Source organism: Rhinoderma darwinii, chromosome 4, assembly GCF_050947455.1.
Source record: "Rhinoderma darwinii isolate aRhiDar2 chromosome 4, aRhiDar2.hap1, whole genome shotgun sequence".
Taxonomy (NCBI): Eukaryota; Metazoa; Chordata; class Amphibia; order Anura; family Rhinodermatidae; genus Rhinoderma; species Rhinoderma darwinii.
Genome location: NC_134690.1, coordinates 338,108,834 through 338,128,606, shown reverse-complemented (window position 1 = coordinate 338,128,606; position 19,773 = coordinate 338,108,834). Strand labels below are relative to the sequence as shown.

At 41.7% G+C, this 19,773-nt stretch overlaps 1 protein-coding gene across 2 annotated transcripts in view; it reads right to left on the bottom strand.

Moving 5' to 3' along the window:
* Nucleotides 1-3,826: 3,826 nt before the first annotated feature.
* ADGB (androglobin) overlaps nucleotides 3,827-19,773 on the bottom strand; it is a 235,963-nt gene continuing 220,016 nt past the window's right edge. For both annotated transcript variants that reach the window (XM_075862862.1, XM_075862863.1), the window contains exons 33-35: nucleotides 14,256-14,355; nucleotides 10,618-10,801; nucleotides 3,827-4,175 (exon numbers count right to left, since the gene is read on the bottom strand). In XM_075862862.1, coding sequence (XP_075718977.1) covers nucleotides 3,987-4,175; nucleotides 10,618-10,801; nucleotides 14,256-14,355 — 473 coding nt within the window. In that variant the 3' untranslated portion in view covers nucleotides 3,827-3,986. The remainder of the gene's footprint in view (nucleotides 4,176-10,617; nucleotides 10,802-14,255; nucleotides 14,356-19,773) is intronic.

Here is a 19,773-nt window from a genome sequence, read left to right as displayed (position 1 = left end):
ACCCCAAAGTGTGTTACCCAATATTTCCCCAGGATGGCAATATGTGGTCGTAAACTATTGCTTGGGCACATGGCAGGTCTTAGAAAGGAAGGAGTGCCATTTGGGATTTGCAGCTCGGATTTTAATGGATTGCTGTTCAAACGCCATTCTACATTTGAAAAGCCACTGAGGTACCAGAGTACAGTGGAAACCCCAGAGAAGTGACTCAATTTTGGAAACTACACCCCTCAAGGTATTTATCATTTGCCTGCACATATGACAGGGCTCAGAAATGAAAGCGCATTTGAGTCCTATTTTAGTGATTTTCACAGCATTGGTCCACAATTGCAGGGCTCCGAGGTCAAATAGTGAAACAAACCCCCCAGAAGTGACGTCATTGTGGAAACTACACCCCGCAAGACATTTTTTTAAGGGGTGTAGTGAGCATTTTGACACCACAGGTGTTTTTTTTAATTGAAAATTAATGCACAGCGGATGGTGCAAAGTGATAATTAAATTTTTTCCACAGATATGTAATTTTAGTGCCCAATATGTGGTGCCCAACTTGTGCCACTATGAAAAAGCCCTCTAATTATTATGCCATGTTTTCTGGCTTTAGATACACCCTACCTATTGCCCTAACCTTTTGCCTGGACATACGACAGGGTTCAGAAGTGAAAAATGTGCATTTGAGGTCATTTTGGCTATTTAAGCAGCATTGGCCGACAATTGCTGGACTCTGAGGTCAAATAGTAAAACAAACCCCCCAAGAAGTGACCCCATTTTGGAAACTATAACCCTCAAAGCATTTATCTAGAAGGAATTCATGTAAGCTGTAAATTAGGGCATAATAAGAGGGTATAATGCGGTAAATAAATAATAATCCACCGATGTGTGGACAGTGTTGCACTGATTGAAGGGGTTGTCCACGACCGGACAATTAATGACATATTCACAGGTTAGGTCATCAGTATATGATCGGTGGGGGTCTGACACCCGGACTCCACGCCGATCAGCTGCTCTGGTGGCCTACAGGCACCGGACGTCCATGCCGGAAGCAGGTAGCTCCGGTCACGGAATAGCGGCCGAGCTACAGCTCTGCTCCTATTCAAGTGTACAGGAGCAGAGCTGCAGTTCTGCAGCACAGCCGCTATGCAATGTACGGAGCCATTTGCTTCTGGCTTCGTACACCGCATACTGTGCAATAAAAAAACGGTGCCCGCAGGCAGCCAAAGCAGCTGATCGGTGCGGGGTCCGGGTGTCGGACCCACACCGATCATATACTAATGACCGATCTGGTGGATAGGTCATCAGTTGTGCGGTCGTGGACAACCCCTTTAATGGTGCCCAATCTTATCCACTCTGCACATTTTGTGTCTTCATATTCTGGGAGCCATAACATTTTTTTTTCTTCTCCAACAGAGATGAGTGAGGACTTATTTGTTGCAGTACAATCTGTAGTTTTCATTGGTACCATTTTGGGGTACATGCGACTTTTTAATCACTTTTTTGCAATGCAAAGTGAACAAAAAGCAGTTCTGGTATTGGTTTTTCATTCTTTCTTAAGAGTTTGTTCACCAAGCGCTATAAATGACATATTGACTTTATTCTGCTGGTCAATACAATTACGGCAATACCATATGTATATAGTTTTTTTATGTTTTACAGCGTTACCACAATAAAATCACTTTATTTATTTTTTTTAAATCGTTTATTTTTTGGGTTAGCATATTCTAAGAGCCATAAATTTTTTATTTTTGCATCGACAAGGATGTGTAAGGGCTTGTTTTTTTTGCGACACGAGCTGTAGTTTTAATTGATACCATTTTGGGCTACATGCGACTTTTTGATCACTTTTATTCCATTTTTTTGTGAGGCGAAGTGACCTAAAAGAGTGATTCTGGCATTGTTTTTTATTATTTTATTTACAGCGTTCACCGTGTGGAAAAAAAAATGTTTTAGTTTTATAGTTGGGGTCGTTACGAATGCGGCGATACCAAATATGTGTACTTTTTATTAATTCTTTCATTTTTTTCCTATAATTAAACATTTATTATGGGAAAAAAGCAATTTTTGTTTATGCAATTTGAAATTAACTTTTTAAACTTTTTTTTTTGTCCCACTAAGGGACTTGAAGGCCTGAAGCCCTGATCGCTATTCTAATACACTGCACTATATACATAGTGCAGTGTATTAGAGCTGTCAGTCATACACTGACAGCAAGCCTATTAGGTCCTGCATCTTGGCGGGGCCTAATAGGCTTTCGGACTTTGCAGCCAGGAGGCCATTGTTAGGCCTCTGGTTGCCATAGCAACCATTGGCACCCCGTGATTGCGTCACAGGGGTGCCGATGTCGTACAAACGAACTAAATGCTGCGGTCGCAAATTGCAGCATTTAGGGGGTTGATCGGCGGGGATCGGACCTCAGTCTGGTCCCTGCCATTACAGCAGAGTGTCAGCTGTGATATACAGATGACACCCGCTGGTGATGGAGCAGGCTCAGCTTCTGAGCCTGCTCCATCACTGTCACGTACAGTTACATGATAATGCGCTAACCCCTTGGTGGCAGCGATGATTTTGGAAGGATTGGCCGACCATCTTATGTGTATGGCGGCCTCTTGACTCTCCCCCGACAGCTGATTTTAAAAGGGAGAAGGATCAGGCAGTTGGATTTACCCATGCCTGATTCTCTTGTTATCAAGGGAGATAAGAGGAGGATGGCAGCGACTTACTTCACTCTCCCCATTCAGAATACATGCATGCTCGTCCGAACCGAGCGTGTATGAAGGGATAGTGAGGAATAGCTCTCAGCCAAACGAGTGTTCGGCCAACAGCAATCTAATGTTTATGGCCAAGTCTGCAAGTCTTTTTTTAACCCGTAATTAGAAATTCCTCTCCCTTGCATACTAATAACAACCTACCCTCTTTTCTTCATTCCTTATCATTGAAAAATTGATAGTACCATGTTTCATGATTTCATACAGAGGCATACAGAGGCATATACTTTTTTTCTGCTGGATTTATACGAAATCCGACATCGTGGCATGTTCTATCACATGCAATATCACATAGGTATTCTCCCCTGTCATAATTCCTTCTATAGGTGAATACCTTAATAATATTGCACTTTGCGGAGACACCTTAAGATGCCAATGGCTCTACAATACGGAGAATTGCTTCTAGGAGAGAATACCTCTGTAAGGCCGGATTCAAAAAAACGCGTCATCCATAACAGCTCCGTGTGTCAGCAGCATATGATGCTTGGCTGCGTTATTTTCACGCAGCCGCCATCATTATGACACTTTGTTTTTATGTTTGTAAACAGTAAAGCACGTGGTGCTTTTCTGTTTTCATTCATAGTTTTTAGTGCTTCCGTGTGCTGTGCGTGATTTTCACGCACCCATTTACTTCAATGGGTGCGTGATGCGAGAAAAACACACAAATATAGGACATGTCGTGAGTTTTACGCAGCGGACACACGCTGCATGAAAATCACGGACTGTCTGAACGGCCCCATTGACAAACATAGGTCCGTGCGAGGTGCGTGAAAATCACGCGCATTGCACGGACGTATTATACGTTCGTCTGAATAAGGCCTTATACTGCGCTTTATGGAGGCACCATACAATGGCACACAGAGAGGGCCTTAGGGACACTGTGTGCCACAGTACAGGTTCCGTGGTCACGACTTTGCCGTGTCGATAATCCCTTATGTTGACAATCAATACCATTGCTAAACCAACAGACCACAAAATAAGCGTAACTGTTTTACATATTGTTACTCAAAAACTGAAATGTGATTTCCATATTAAAAAAAATAACCTTGTTTACATATATGAGAAATCGATAACTTGTAAAGAAAATATTTATTTTGCATATTAATTGGATATCTTGTTATAATGCTCTAAATTAAATTTTTTACAGTTACCAGTAGTTACAGATATCTACCAGTAATAATCAGGAAGAAATGGCGTGAAAATCTGATAGTGATGCAGAGTTTGGCCAAGTTATTTTTTTTTTCCACTTTTTGCACTTTTCCTCTTCTGAGCCGATGGAGTTTTCATCTCTTCTTCTAAATGAACTGTGGCTTCTTGAGCTGCATGATCTTCCTGCTTTCTTTTCTCAGCCTCCAGCCGTTTCTTTCTGTACGCCTCTTGTGTAATGAGAATCTGCTCCCGTGCTTTATCAAGTAATATCTGCAAGAAAATGAAAGTATTTATTTACTAAGATATATTTTTTTGTTCAGATCAATCTGGAGATGGAACACTGGTCCAGGGATTTACGGTGATTGCCATATTTGGAATCGGGAAGGAACCTTTTCACCTAATATGGAGCAAGAGGCATCCGTCTCATAGGCATTTTAGCCTTCCTATGAATTACCATCGTAGCTTTATAGGTTGGACTTGATAAACCTGTGTCTTTTTTCAACCTTATCAACTATGTATTTAACTATGTAATGTGAGTTTTACTTCACTAATTTTCAAGCTGCTGTGAGATAGACAACAATGTCTTGTTCCAAGCTCATAGTGATATCTACATCGGTAAGGGATCATCATAGGTAGGCTCATTATATTGTGTGTCTATGTGTGTTAATTCAATGTGTTCGACAAATCCAATGTCATAATGAACAATCTGTTTACTATTGCATAATGAGTGACAATAGATGTTGCTTTGGGACCGAAAATTGTACTATACTTAAAATTCCATGATGAATAATTTTTTTGTGTACGGTATTTCATAGGTAGTGGACCAAATACGATTAAAGTACTGCTTAGCAACAGGCTCTACAGAAAGTGTGTGACAATGTCACCCATGCACCTAAGGAAACTAGCAGTGTCAGCAGTATATTACTATTGATGGGCTGGTATTGATATGTTCCATCAGCACATCCTAAATAAGTTTGGGGGACAGGAATTTTCCCCCAAAAAATTTAATGTGTGATGTAGAGGAAGGGGGTTGATAAGTGACAATGGCGGAACAATATTTGCCTGTATAACATTGATATGCCAGTTAATATGCCAGTTTTAAAGGGAAACAGGGGAGACCACTTTTTGTCTCCCTGTTGGAGTTTTTTCTTAACTATTGATGATTTGCACTATGTATGTTTCCATTTATCACATGCCACTTCTCATCATGAATAATCACACAATTTCTGATATACACTTGAAGCCATGGAACTAATATAGGCATTCACACATGGAGAAAATGGACAACAGCTATGTAACACTGGTAACAGTGTCATAGTATACACAGAAATCAGAGGATCACATAGAAAAACTCAGAAAGGCCCCCAAGCTAGGAGATCACCAAATGTTCATTAACATTCATGTCAAATATAATTTTGGAATATATATTTATAGGGGTTTGAGCTCCAAATTCAATGTTTCCCAGATGGGCTCCTATTCTCTTAGACCCTCCAAGATTTGGCCGTTGGCAAGAAGTCGCTAATAGGCAGAAAGAAGACAGTCAAACTCCAGCTACAAAGAGTGGTTTGCCCTAGGCCCACGTCATTTAAGTTGAGCTACACTTCCTAATCTATGGGACTTTAAGGCTGGGTTCACACGTGGCGGAATTTCACTTAAATTCCGCTGCGGACACTCCGCAGCGTTAATCCGCAGCGGAGCCGTTTGTCCATTGACTTCAACTTTAATTTAGCAGTGTTCGTTTAGACGATGCGTAAAATTCCGCTGCGGAGCATAGGCTGCGGAGCGGAATTTGGTGTCCGCTGCATGCTCTGTCTGTTGCGGAGCAGTGGCGGACTCATGGCGGAATTTCTCCATTGACTTCAATGGAGATTCTAATTTCCGCAATGAAGTCCGCAGCTGTCATGCACATGTTATGTGTGCTGCGGATGCATCTTGCTTTTTTAACTTGACATTTCTTCATTCTGGCTGGACCTATGTATTTCTAGGTCTACAGCAAGACTGAGGAAGTCAATGGGGCTCCCGTAATGACGGGAGCGTTGCTAGGAGACGTCTGTAAATAGTCACTGTCCAGGGTGCTGAAAGAGTTAAGCGATCGGCAGTAACTGTTTCTGCACCCGGGACAGTGACTACCGATCCCAATATACAGCAACCTGTCTAAAAAATATAAGTTCATACTTACCGAGAACTCCCTGCTTCTGTCTCCAGTCCGGCCTCCCAGGATGACGTTTCAGTCTAAGTGACGGCTGCAGCCAATCACAGGCCAAGCACAGGCTGAAGCGGTCACATGGACTGGCGCGTCATCCAGGGAGGTCGGGCTCGATGCCGAAAGAGGGACGCGTCACCAAGACAACGGCCGGTAAGTATGAAATTCGTTTACTTTCACTAGGGAAAGTGCTGTCCCTTCTCTCTATCCTGCACTGATAGAGAGAAGGGAAGCACTTTTCCCGCAGTCCGCAGCAGCTAGTCCGCATCATTTTTCTGCACATTTTGGGCAGATCCGCAGCCGTAATCCGCAACCCGGATTAGGTGCGGCATTGATGCGGACAGTTGCGGAGGAAATCCGCCACGTGTGGCCATGCCCTAATTCTGATGTCCTGACGCAGAAGCTGACGCACATGTTGTTTGTTTTTTGTACTCTTTTTCTCTTTATATTTGGTGTTTTGGGTTCCTCTAATAGTACATTTATGCTGTTATCTTACATTTTTTCTCCTTTATATATTTGAATGCCCTCTATATGCAGGTGGAATCCTAGGCCCATCACCTTCTATTAATATAACCTTTCCCATTTAGTTGCGGGATATACAGTTTCACAAGTTTTGAATTAAACTTTAAGTCTGTGGGTTGGTGGTGTTATGTGAGCACCTAACTTACTCATAAATACACAATGCTCAGATGTTTGCATTTTTCTAAATTTAAATGTATCTACTTGTAAAACAGATAGTAATACCACACAAAATACTTACTAGTTTACATTTCCCATACTTTATGTTTGCATGGTTTTTTGAACATTCTTTTATTTTTCTAGGACGTTACAAGGCTTAGAACTTTAGCAGCAATTTCTCATATTTTCAAGAAAATTTCAAAAGCCTATTTTTTCAGGGACCAGTTCAGTTCTGAAGTTGCTTTGAGGGCCTTATATATTTTAAAGTCCCCATAAATCCCCCCATTTGAAAACTGCACCCCTCAAAGTATTCAAAACAGCATTCAGAAAGTGTTTTAACCCTTTAGGCGTTTCACAGGAATTAAAGCAAAGTAGAGGTGAAATTTACAAATGTCATTTTTTTTTATTCATTTTTTCTGTACCACAGAAGGTTTTACCCAAGAAATGCAACTCAATATTTATTGCCCAGATTCTGCAGTTTTTAGAAATATCCGACATGTGGCCCTAGTCCAGTAATGGACTGAAACACAGGCCTCAGAAGCAAAGGAGCACCTAGAGGATTTTGAGGCCTCCTTTTTTTAGAATATATTTTAGGCACCATGTTAGGTTTGAATAGGTCTTGTGGTACCAAAACAGTAAATACCTCCCAAAAATGACCCCATTTTGGAAACTACACCCCTCAAGGAATTTATCTATGGGTATAGTTAGCATTTTGAACTCAGTTTTTTTTGCTAAATTTATTTGAATTACTATGTGAAGATGAAAATCTACTTTTTTTCTGATTAAACATAGAAATTTGTAATTTTTACAAGGAATAAAGTAGAAAAAACACCCCAACATATGTATAGCAATTTCTTCCGATTATAGCAATACCCCATATGTGGTAATAAACTGCTGTTTGGACCCACAGCAGGGCTCAGAAGGGAAGGAGCGCCATTTGGATTTTGTATTTCTGATTTTGCTGGAATAGTTTTCAGTGCCGTGTCACGTTTACAATGCACTGGAGGAACCAATATAGTGGAAACCCCCCAAAAGAGACCCCATTTTGGAAACTACACCTCTCAAGGAATTTTTTTAGGGGTAAAGTTAGCATTTTGACCAAACAGTTGTTTTGCTGAATTCATTGGAATTAGTCTGTAAAGGTAAAAATCTACTTATTTGCTGAAAAAACTTAGACATTTTTAATTTTTACAAGGAATAAAAGAGAAAAAGCACCCCAACATTTGTAAATCAATTTCTCCCGATTACGTAAATACGCCATATGTGGTAATAAAGTGCTGTTTGTACCCACAGCGGAGCTTAGAAGGTAAGGAGCGCTATTTGGCTTTTGGAGCTCAAATTTAGCTGGAATAGTTTTTGGGTGTCATGTCGAATTTGCAAAGCCCCGAGGGACCAAAACAGTGGACGCCCCCCAAAAGTAACCCCATTTGGGAAACTACACCACTTAAGGAATCTATCTAGGGGTATAGTAAGCATTTAGACCCCACACGACTGTTGCAGAATTTATTAGAATTAGGCCGTGAAAATTAATATCAACATTATTTCCACTAAGATGTAGATTTTTTTCAATTTCATGAAGGATAAAGGAGAAAAAGCACCCCAATATTTGTAAAGCAATTTCTCCCGAGTACGGCTATACCCCACATGTGGTTATAAATGCTTTTTAATTAGAAAGTAATTAACCCTTTCCGGACTGATCCATGTTTTGTTTTTTCTTTTTCATTTTTCCCTCCCCGCTTTCCGAGAGCGATAACTTTTTTTATTTTTCTGTCAATAGAGCGGTGTGAGGGCTTATTTTTTGTGGGACGAGCTGTAGTTTTTATTGGTACCATTTTTTGGTACATACAACGTTTTTAGCACTTTTTATTACATTTTTTGGTAGAGCCAAGGTGACCAAAAAACAGCGGATTTGCCGTTTTAAATTTTTTGTTTTTCACGGCGTTCACCGTGCGAGTTAAATAATGGTATGTTGTAATAGTTTGGACTTTTATGGACGCAGCGATACCAATTTTGTGTATTTTTTTACCTTACTTTAGAGAAAAAATGTGAAAAGGTTGTTTTTTTGGACTTTAAATATTTATTTAATTTTTTCCACTAATAATAAATATTTACTTTTGTTTTTACAAATTTTATTAATCCCCATAGGAGACTTGAACCAGCGATCGTTAGATCACTGGTAGAATACACTGCAATACTAATGTATTGCAGTATATTGTGATTTTTACAGGCTCCTGTAACAGCGCGATCGCTGTTTCTGTCCGTTAGTCCCGGGTGTCAGCTGTAATACACAGCTGACACCCGCAGCGTATGGCACGGGCTCAATGAGTGAGATGCTCCATACATCACCCCCCACACCACGACATGCTATTAAGTCATGGTGCGCGAAAGGTTTCATGCGCAGCGGATGGTGCGAAGTTAAAATTACAACTCTCGACTGATGTGCCATTTTAGTGCACTATATGTTGTGCCCAGTTTGTGCCACAAATACCACAAATAAAATATTAACAGGGTTCTCCCGGGTATGGCAATGCCATATCGGTGGACGTAAACGGCTGTTTGGGCACGCCGTAGGGCTCAGAAGGGAGGGAGCGCCATTTGGCTTTTGGAGCACAGATTTAGCTTGGTAGTAGCTCTAGCATTTTGCTGGTATTTCAGTTTATAATGTGGGGGTACATGTAGGCTGGGCAGAGTACATCAGGGGCATAATAAGAGGGTATAATAATGGGGTAAATAAATAATAATCCGCAGATATGTGGCCAGTGTCGCACTGATAAATGGCGCCCGATCTTATCCGCTCTTGGAACACTGCACATTTTGCAAAAAATGGCTTTGTCTTGAAGGGGTTAAAGTGTGCAGTTTTTAAAATAGGGCGATTTATGGGGGGGGGGGGGTTTCTAATATATAGGCCCCTCAAAGCCACTTCAGAACCGAGCTGGTCCCTAAAATAAATGGTTTGGGAGATCTTGAAGATGGCAGAAATTGCTGCTAAAGTTATTAGCCTTGTAGTGTCCTAGAATAAAAGGACGTTAAAAAATCAATGCCAAGATAAAGTAGACATATGGGAAATGTTAACTAGTAACTATTTTGTGTGCTATCACTATCTCTCTTACAAGCAGATACACTAAAATTTAGAAAATGCTAATTTTCCAAATTTTGGCGCAGCAAAACTCGTCAAAAACGGCCCGAAAATGCCTCCCATTGATTTCAATGGGAGGCGGGGGCGGTTTTCTCCCGCGAGCGGGAGAAAGAAGGGGCATGCCCTATCTTCGGGCGTTTACACCTCTGACCTCCCATTGACTTCAATGGGAAGCAGAGAAAGCGTTTTTAGCTGCGTTTTATGCCCGTGGCGCTCAATGGCCGTGGGCGAAAAACGCAGCGAAAATTGTCGTGCAGGGAGAAGAAAATCTGCCTCAAACTTCCAAACGGAATTTTGAGGCAGAAATTCCACCTGCAAAAAACTCAGTGTGAACATAGCCTTTTTCTAAATGTCTGTGTTTTCACAAATAAACACTGAAGGTATCGAATAAATTTTACCACTAACATAAAGTAAAATGTGTCATGAGAAAACACTCTCAGAATTGCTCAGATAAGTAAAAATATTCCAAAGTTATTACCACATAAAGTGACACGTCAGATTTGAAAAAATGGGCTGCCTCCAATGGGCTAAACAATTACATAAAAAAATATTTTCAAAGGTTATTAACATATTCCTATCATCAACAAAAACAAGATCAACTATTCCTGTAGGTTTCCCTCTAGTCGTAATCCAAATAAACATACACAAACACAAAGTCATAATTTACAATCATTTACAATCCTCACATATTTTACCTGCAAATCGTCATACATTTGCAGAACTTTTTGCTTTTGAAAATTTCTTGCACTTTGTCCGAGTTGTCTTTGCTTTAAAATCTCCTCTTTTAGTTGTCGGAACTGTCGAATTTCCTCTGCTTTCTGAAGTGCCTGCTGCTGTATGATCTGCTCATCTCGGAGTACTGGTTCTGATTGTATGCTTCTGATAGGGAAGTATAATGTTAGTACTTCAAGAAACTTATATGAGGGATCATATGTAACTACTAGATCACAGAGAGGGTATGTTCACACGCTAGCTGGCTTTTACGGCTGAAATGACAGCCTGTTTTCAGAAGAAAACAGCTGCGTCGTTTCAGCCGTAAATGCTCCTCCTCGTAATATACGAGGCGTCTGAGACGCTCGTATATCTTGAGCTGCTCTTCATTGAGTTCAATGAAGAACGGCTCAACTTACGTTGCAAAGAAGTGCCCTGCACTTCTTTGCCGAGGCAGTCAATTTACGCGTCGTCGTTTGACAGCTGTCAAACGACGACGCGTAAATTACAGGTCGTCTGCACAATACGTCGGCAAACCCATTCAAATGAATGGGCAGATGTTTGCCGACGTATTGTAGCCCTATTTTCAGACGTAAAACGAGGCATAATAAGCCTCGTTTACGTCTGAAAATAGGTCGTGTGAACCCAGCCTAAGGCTATGTTCACACGCTTAGCAAAAAACGTCTGAATATACGGAGCTGTTTTCAAGGTAAAACAGCTCCTGATTTTCAGACTTTTTAAAGCAACTTGTGTTTTTTGCGGCGTTTTTTTTACTGCCGTTTTGGAGCTGTTTTTCTATAGAGTCAATGAAAGACGGCTCCAAAAACGTCTCAAGAAGTGACATGCATTCTTTTTTTTTACGCGGTTGCTTTTAAATATGCCCACGTAAAAAAACGGTCCGTTGGAACAGAACAGTGTTTTTCAAATTGAGATCAAGGGACAGATGTTTGGAGGCATTCTGCTTCCGATATTTCGGCCGTTTAAAGCCCGAAAAACGGCCGAAAATAAGCCGTGTAAACATACCCTAAGGCTATGTTCACACAGGGCTGATACTGCATAAAGGCACTCAGCATGTCTGCCCTGTCGGCCGCAGGGAATTCTGGCTGAAAAACCGCACCGAATTGTGGTGGAGTTTTCCAGTCGGAATGTCCGCTGCGGAAAACTGCACACAAAAACAAAACACACACTTACCTTGACACACTGACACACTGACGTCCTGCAGACCGGCCTCCTGGGATATTTCATCCCGTGTGAACACTGCAGCCTCTGATTGGCTGCAATGGTCACTTGGGATGAAACATCATCTTAGGAGGCCGGCTTGGACGTGTAAGATTTTCTGCCTCAAAAATCGCAACATCTGCTATTTCTTGCAAATTTTACCTCCATATTGAACTTTAAAAAAAAAAAAGCAGCGATTACGCAAATACAATTGACGTGCTGCGGATTAAAAAAACGCACTGCAGGTCAATTTCTGAGCGTTTCTTCCGTTCAGCATTTACACAGCGTGTACTGTATTATGCTGTGAATTTTCCGCAACTAAATCCATTGCGGAAAATCCACAGTATTTACGCTACATGCGAACTAACCCCAAGTATATGTACTAAGGAGGAACACTACCTCTACAGTACTCCAGAATATCAAGAGAACAAATTACTTAGACACAAAGATATACCAAGAATCCTTTTAGATCTAATTTGTGATACAGGTTAAAACTGGCAATTTTGAAAAATACCCCACAGGAACTTAATTGGATGAAATTCTTAGCTTCAAAGGGGCAAAGTTAATGCACACAGCTAAGTACTTTCGGTTATCAAGAAATATTGTATGATAAAGTGGGTATAGGAGATTAACTCTTGTCCATGGGCTGTGTCTGTTATTACAGCTCAGCTTTATTCAAGTGAATGGGGTTGAGCTGTAATACCTAACACAGCCCAAGGACAAGAGTGGCGCTGTTTCTGGGGAAATATGGCTTAAGGCCTTATTCACACGAACGTATATTACTTCCGTGCTACGCGCGTGAAAATCACGCACGTCGCACGAACCTATGTTAGTGAATGGGGCCGTTCAGACAGTCCGTGATTTTCACGCAGCGTATGTGCGCTACGTAAAACTCACGACATGTCCTATACTTGGCCGTTTTTTGCGCATCACGCACCCATTGAAGTCAATGGGTGCGTGAAAATCCCTCACGGCACACGAAGCACTTCCGTGTGCCGCGCGTGATTCGCGCTACAGTAGTAAAATAAATGAATCAAACAAGAAAAGCACCTCCTGCTTTTATGTTTGTAAACATAAAAACAGAGTGTCTTCACGCTGCCATATGCAAAGAAATCACTCAGGCACACACCACATACTGATGCCACACGGAACTTTTGCGCGTGCAAAACGGTCACGTTCGTGTGAATAAGGCCTAACACTCAACTATATTTATAAATCATGTATAGTTATTACCATTATTGTAACTATGAAGAATGGAATAATATAACTGTATGAAGTAATATATTCAGTGATAGTGTGCAAACCTTTGGGGGTGTTCACACAGACTTTTTGGGCGTGTTTTTTGATGCAGAAACCGCGTCGGAAACCGCGCCAAGAAAACATCTGAAAATGCCTCCCATTGATTTCAATGGGAGGCGGAGGAGAATTTTTCCCGTGAAAGGAAAAAAACGCTTGCGGGAAAAAGAAACGTCATGTCCTTTCTCCGGGCGTTTTCGTCTCTGACCTCCCATTGACATCAATGGGAGGCAGAGAAAGCGGTTTTCGCTGCATTTTTTGCCCGTGACGCTCAATGGCTGTGGCCGAAAAATGCAGCGAAAAACACAGCAAACAGCGTGCAGGCAGGTCAAAATCTGCCTCAAAATTCCTGAAGGAATTTGGAGGCAGATTTTTCCACCTGCAAAAAAAACTCAGTGTGAACAGGGCCTTTGGGTTCCACTCTTCATACTGGTCACGTTTGATCACATACTGGAATATTCTGCTGTCATATTTCTTGACCTATTACTGCAGTAAATAACGTTAAAATACTTCAAGTCATTTGAAAAAAAACAAAAAAACAGTCAAATAAAATATGTCATAAATATACCAGGAAATAGATCACATTGGTGAAGTTTGTGATCTCAGGCCACCACTGATTTCCAGAATAAAATGGCTCTATATAGCGAAGAAACCCTATCCCTACTACTTAGAGGTTTTTATTACTGGAAATCAGATGCAGTTTGCTTATAAAGTGCCAAAGGGGTTTGAGTGTTTTATAGAGTCCTTTCATTCTGGATATCAGTGATGGTCCAAGATCTCATATTTCTCCAAGGGGATCTTTCTACATATATCTATGACATTTCAGGAAAAATATTTTGACTGGATTTACACGTTGTCTAAGACATCGTTTCTAAACTATTGATGGAAGCATTAACTGGAATTGCTATTTTTAAGAACTATGGCACTTATATTATTTGTACACTGAAACAACAGCCACTACTCACTTCCTTAGTAAATAGCATCTTCAATTTTCTACAGGTAATTTTAGATTTCAAGGATTCTGTTCTTATTTATTTTCTCAAACCAGTCAAATTTGGATGGATTTTCCCACACACTCCATAAAAAATAGAAATATTCTGCTGTTTACCTAATAAAAGGGGCTAAGTCCAAAGGTTCTAATTCTCCTTTTGGTGTTGGCACTTGTTGTTTAGATGACTGGGGCTCTTGGATTTTTGAAGTCGATAATACTGAAAGCAATGTGTTAATTTAACTTGATCAGAAAATCTTAGAAACACAATAATAACTTTTTGTGTATTACTACTTTAAGTCTGCATATCTAAAACAAAAAAGATTTGTGTGAAAATTATTTATAAAATCAACATATTAAACAATAATGTGTTTAAGTACATTTTAACGAATAGGATTTTAAGAAAGTTTACCAAAATTAAATTTTCTTTAACTAGATAATACATATAATGTTATAAAATGTAATATATAGTATAATATGTAGATGTGGAAGAACTACACGGTCTCCATGTAGATATGGGTGTGACTCTTAACCCCTTAATGACCGCCGATAAGCCTTTTTACGGCGGTCATTAGTGGGCTTTATTCTAGAGCGCCGCCATTCTACGTCGCGGCTGTAGAATAAAGTAAACAGAGCAGGGAGCCGTGAAATCTCCCTGCTCTCAGCTGCCAGAGGCAGCTGAGGGCTGGGGGCGTCCCTGCTCTGCGGGGTGAGATCGATATTAGTATCGATCTCACCCGTTTAACCCTTCAGATGCGGTGCACAATAGCGAGCACCGCAACTGAATGGTTTTGGAGAGAGGGAGGGAGCTCCCTCTCATCTCACTGACACCCGGCGATAAAATAGCCGAGTGTCTGTGTCTTCTATGGCAGCCGGGGGTCTAATAAAGACCCCCAGGTCTGCCTGGAGCGAATGCCTGCTAGATCATGCCGCAGGCATGACCTAGCAGATGCCTGTCCGTTTTAAACGGACAGGCAGTAATACACTGCAATACAAAAGTATTGCAGTGTATTATAATAGCGATCGGAGGATAGTGAAATCCCCTAGTGGGACTAGTAAAAAAGTAAAAAAGTTTTATAAAGTTAATAAAAAAAAAAAAGTGAAACAAAAAAAATGAAAAACCCACTTTTTCCCCTTACAAAATGCTTTACTATTAAAAAACTACAATAAAGCAAAAAAGTTACACATATTTGGTATTGCCGCGTCCGTAACGACCCCGACTATAAAGCTGTTACATTATTTAACCCGCACTGTGAACGTCGTAAAAAATAAAATAAAAAACAATGGAAAAATTGCTGTTTTCTGTTAATCCTGACTTAAAAAAAAATGTGATAAAAAGTGATCAAAAAGTCGCATCTACTCTCAAATGGTACCAATAAAAACTGCAAGTCGTCCCGCAAAAAACAAGACCTTATACAGCTATGCCGACGCAAAAATAAAAAAGTTACAGCTCTTCGAATGTGACAATGGAAAAATGTAAAAAATGGCTTGGACATTAGGGCCCAGAATGCAAGCAGGGGGAAGGGGTTAAGATAAATGGGAGTATGAGACACAGGGATATTAATGATTATTGTAATAAATTCAGATTTTTTTTGAATGGTCTTATATTGACTACATTTTATCATACTACAGCTATGAGTCATACCCTCCTAAATCTGTAGGATAAGAGTCTCGTTGCCTGTGACAAATGCCATTGATTTCTTTACAGTCTTCAAAGCTAAGCAAAGCTGCTTTTATCAACAGACCAATTTAAACCATGAAACTATGTTCTTTCTAGGTCATAAAAAATAACACTTCTACAGCAGTTGAATCAGTCTGAACTGCAGAAAATGGGATGTTAAAGGATCACTTTTTATATTATTACTGCATTACTCTATTAGAATATGCTCAATATTGGCAGTATTGAATTTACTTCTCAGGAGCATGTAGGCATAGAATATCTGACACCTTAGACTTTGCCCATGAAGTAGGCATCACCTACAGTCATGTATGGCTTTAAAATGTCTGCCTCCTGATAAGAAATAAAACAGAGAATCTTTAATCCCCAATGTATTCGCCAAAACTATAACCCTCCTTACAATATGCAGAGCTGTGATGAACCGGTCCCAACTACAGGCTGATTTCTGATGTCCCTCACTGCTTCCACTGTGCACTGTATTCTTAATATGCGACCTAACTGACCGAACGATGCAGCACTAGTAGCCAGGGGCGTTGCTAAGATCTTAAAACGTCAGCCCCATACAAATGTTTCCCCTCACCCCTAAAATTTATGTGTGTGTATGTATATGTGTATATACAGTGCATTCGGAAAATCTTCAGACCCTTTCACATTTTTCACATTTTCTTATATTGAGGCCTTGTGCTAATATTAAAAAAAAAACAAGTTTCCCCTATCATTCTGCACTGAGTACCCCATAATGACAAAGGGAAAACAGAATTTTCGAAAATTTTTGCACATTTATTAAAAATGCTATGACACATGAAATTTAGCTATGGGGGTCTCCCACTTCTCTAGATCATCTTCGAAATGTTTCTACACCTTGGAGTCCACCTGTGGTAAATTCATTTGATTGGACATGATTTGGAAAGACACACCCCTGTCTATATAAGGTCCCACAGCTGACAATATATCAGAGCAAAATCCAAGCCATGAGGAGGAAAGAACTTTATAGCTCAGAGACAGGATTGTGTGGGAGCACAGATCTGGAGAAGGGTACATATACATTTCTACTGCACTGATAGTTCCAAATAGTACAGTGGCCTCCATAATTCTTAAATGGAAGAAGTTTGGAACAACTTCCTAGAGCTGGCCGCCCCACCAAACTAAGTAATCGAGAAAGAACGGCCTTGGTAAGATAGGTGACCAAGAACCCAATGGTCACTTTGGCTGAGCTCCAAAGATCCTGTGCGCAGATGGGACAGACTTCCAAAAGGTCAACCCTCACTGCAGCACTCCACCAATCTGGACTTTATGGTAGAGTGGCCAGAAAGAAGCCTCTCCTCAGTAAAAGACACATAAAAGCCTGCCTGGAGTTTGCAAAAATGCACCTAAAGGACTCTCAGACTGTGAGAAACAATATTCTGATTAAACCAAAATTTAAGTTTTTGGCCTCAATTCTAAGAGTCGTGGCAGGAGGAAACCAGGCACTGCTCATCACCTGCCCAATATCATCCCTACAGTGAAGCATGGTGGTGGTAGCATCATGCTGTGGGTGTAAAGGGTTTGCCTGACTCAGGTTCTGTGACGACGCCTGGGGTTAATCAGCCTTCAGCAGCTCCAAGATCTGCTAGAGTGACGCGATCTGTTACCACTCAGGCTTGCAGGCTGAGGAGAGGGAGAACCTATCACAGCCTGGCCTGACGGTTCTAGCTCCCGCCCTTGGTCTATTTATACCCTCACTTGCAGCTCGTTCCTTGCCTGTGATTCTCTGGTTTCGTGGCTCTGCCATTTCTGCTATTTACCTGATTGACCGCTGTAAGTTTTTGACCCTGGCTTGCCTGACTATTCTCCTGCTCTGTTTTGCTACTACGTAATCTCCTGGTTTGATTCGGCTCGTCCACCACTGCCTTTTGCTCACGGTTTTCCGTGGGCAACTGCCCCTACTTCCCCTTTGCTTCTGTGTGCCCTTGTCTTGTGTTGTCTGTCTTGCACTTACAGAGCGTAGGGACCATCGCCCAGTTGTACGCCGTCACTTAGGACGGGCTGTGCAAGTAGGCAGGGACTGAGTTGCGGGTAGATTAGTTCACCTGTCGTCTCCCTACCCCATTTCATTACATAATCACAGGCCCTATACCTTTTCTTACCCTGGTCCCTGACTCTATTATGGATCCCCTTGAGGCCCTGGCTCAGCAAATGCAGGGTCTCTCCCTACAGTTCCAAGACCTGGCTCAGAGGTTCAACCAGTGTGATGCTACCCAGGTACTACCCTTCACCTCACCTCTTGAACCCCACCTCAAGTTTGGCTGACCGGTTCTCAGGGGACCGGAGGACTTTTTTCTCTTTTCGGGAGAGTTGTAGACTCTGTTTCCGATTAATACCCCACTCCTCAGGTTCTGAGAGCTAGCAGGTGGGTATAATTAGGTCCCTGCTCCAGGACGGCCCCCAGGAATGGGCCTTCTCCTTGGCTCCTGACGCCCCTGAACTTTCTTCTGTTGACCTTTTTTTTTTCTGCTCTCGGGCTCATCTATGACGAGACTGACAAGACTGCCTTTGCCGAGAGTCAGCTGGTGACCTTACGTCAGGGTAAGAGACCCATTGAGGAGTACTGTTCTGACTTTAGGAAGTGGGGTGTAGCTTAAGGTGCCAGTTTAGATTGGGTCTGTCGAACGCCCTTAAAGACCAGTTAGTTAGCTATCCCACCTCTGACTCTCTAAATCAGGCTATGGCTTTAGCGGTACGTCTTGACCGACGTCTCAGGGAATGACGACTTGAACGTTCTGGTGCCTTCACCAATGGCTCCCCTATGATGGCTCCAGAGGTTCCGCTGCATCGTTCTTCCACGGAGAACTCAGATGAACAGATGCAACTCGGGGCCTCCGTGTCTCCCCAACAACGTAGGGATTTCTGCAGGAAGAATGGTCTCTGCTTCTACTGTGGGGATGACAAGCATCAATTGAACTCCTGTTCCAGGCGCAAGAATAAGCAGCCGGAAAACTTCCACGCCTAAGTGACCATCGGGGAGGTCGCTTGGGCGCACAGGTATTTCCCGTTAACATAAAGCCTAATAAAAACTTGCTTCCCTTTCAGGTCTCTTTAGATGGAAGGTCTGCCACTGGCAGTGCCTTCGTGGATTTAGGATCTGCTGCTATTATTATGTCTGTAGAATTTGCCATGTCTCTAGCTATGCCACTAATTGATTTGCCTAAACCTATCCCGGTAGTGGGTATTGACCCCACTCCGCTTGCTAATGGTTACTTTATGCAGCATACCCCTGTTTTTGAACTCATTGTTGGCTCCATTCATTTGGAGCAGTGTTCTGTGTTAGTGATGCAGGGGTTATCGTACAATTTGATTTTAGGCCTCCCTTGGTTGCAGACGCATAATCCCACTTTTAACTGGAATACTGGTGATCTTACTAAATGGGGTAATGAATGCATGATGTCATGTTTTTCTATTAATTTGGTTTCTCTACCTGAGTTTATTCAGGACTTTGCGGATGTCTTTTCTAAAAAGGCCTCCGAAGAGTTACCTCCTCATAGTGAGTACGATTGCGCAATCGACTTGGTACCATGAGCTAAGTTCCCAAAAGGAAGGATATTTAATCTCTCTTGTCCTGAATATGAAGCCATGAGAGAATATATCCAGGGAAGGCTGGCCAAGGGTTACATTCGCCACTCTACGTCTCCGGTAGGTGCTGGCTTCTTCTTCGTGGGGAAGAAGGATGGTGGTCTAAGGCCGTGCATCGATTACCGAAGTTTAAATAAGATCACTGTAAGGAACCAATATCCCCTTCCTTTGATTCCTGATCTCTTCAATCAGGTTCAGGGGGCCCAATGGTTCTCTAAGTTCGATCTTCGGGGGGCTTATAACCTTATCCAGATCAGAGAGGGGGATGAGTGGAAGACTGCGTTTAATACACCCGAAGGTCATTTCGAATATCTCGTCATGCCCTTTGGGTTGTGTAATGCTCCCGCGGTT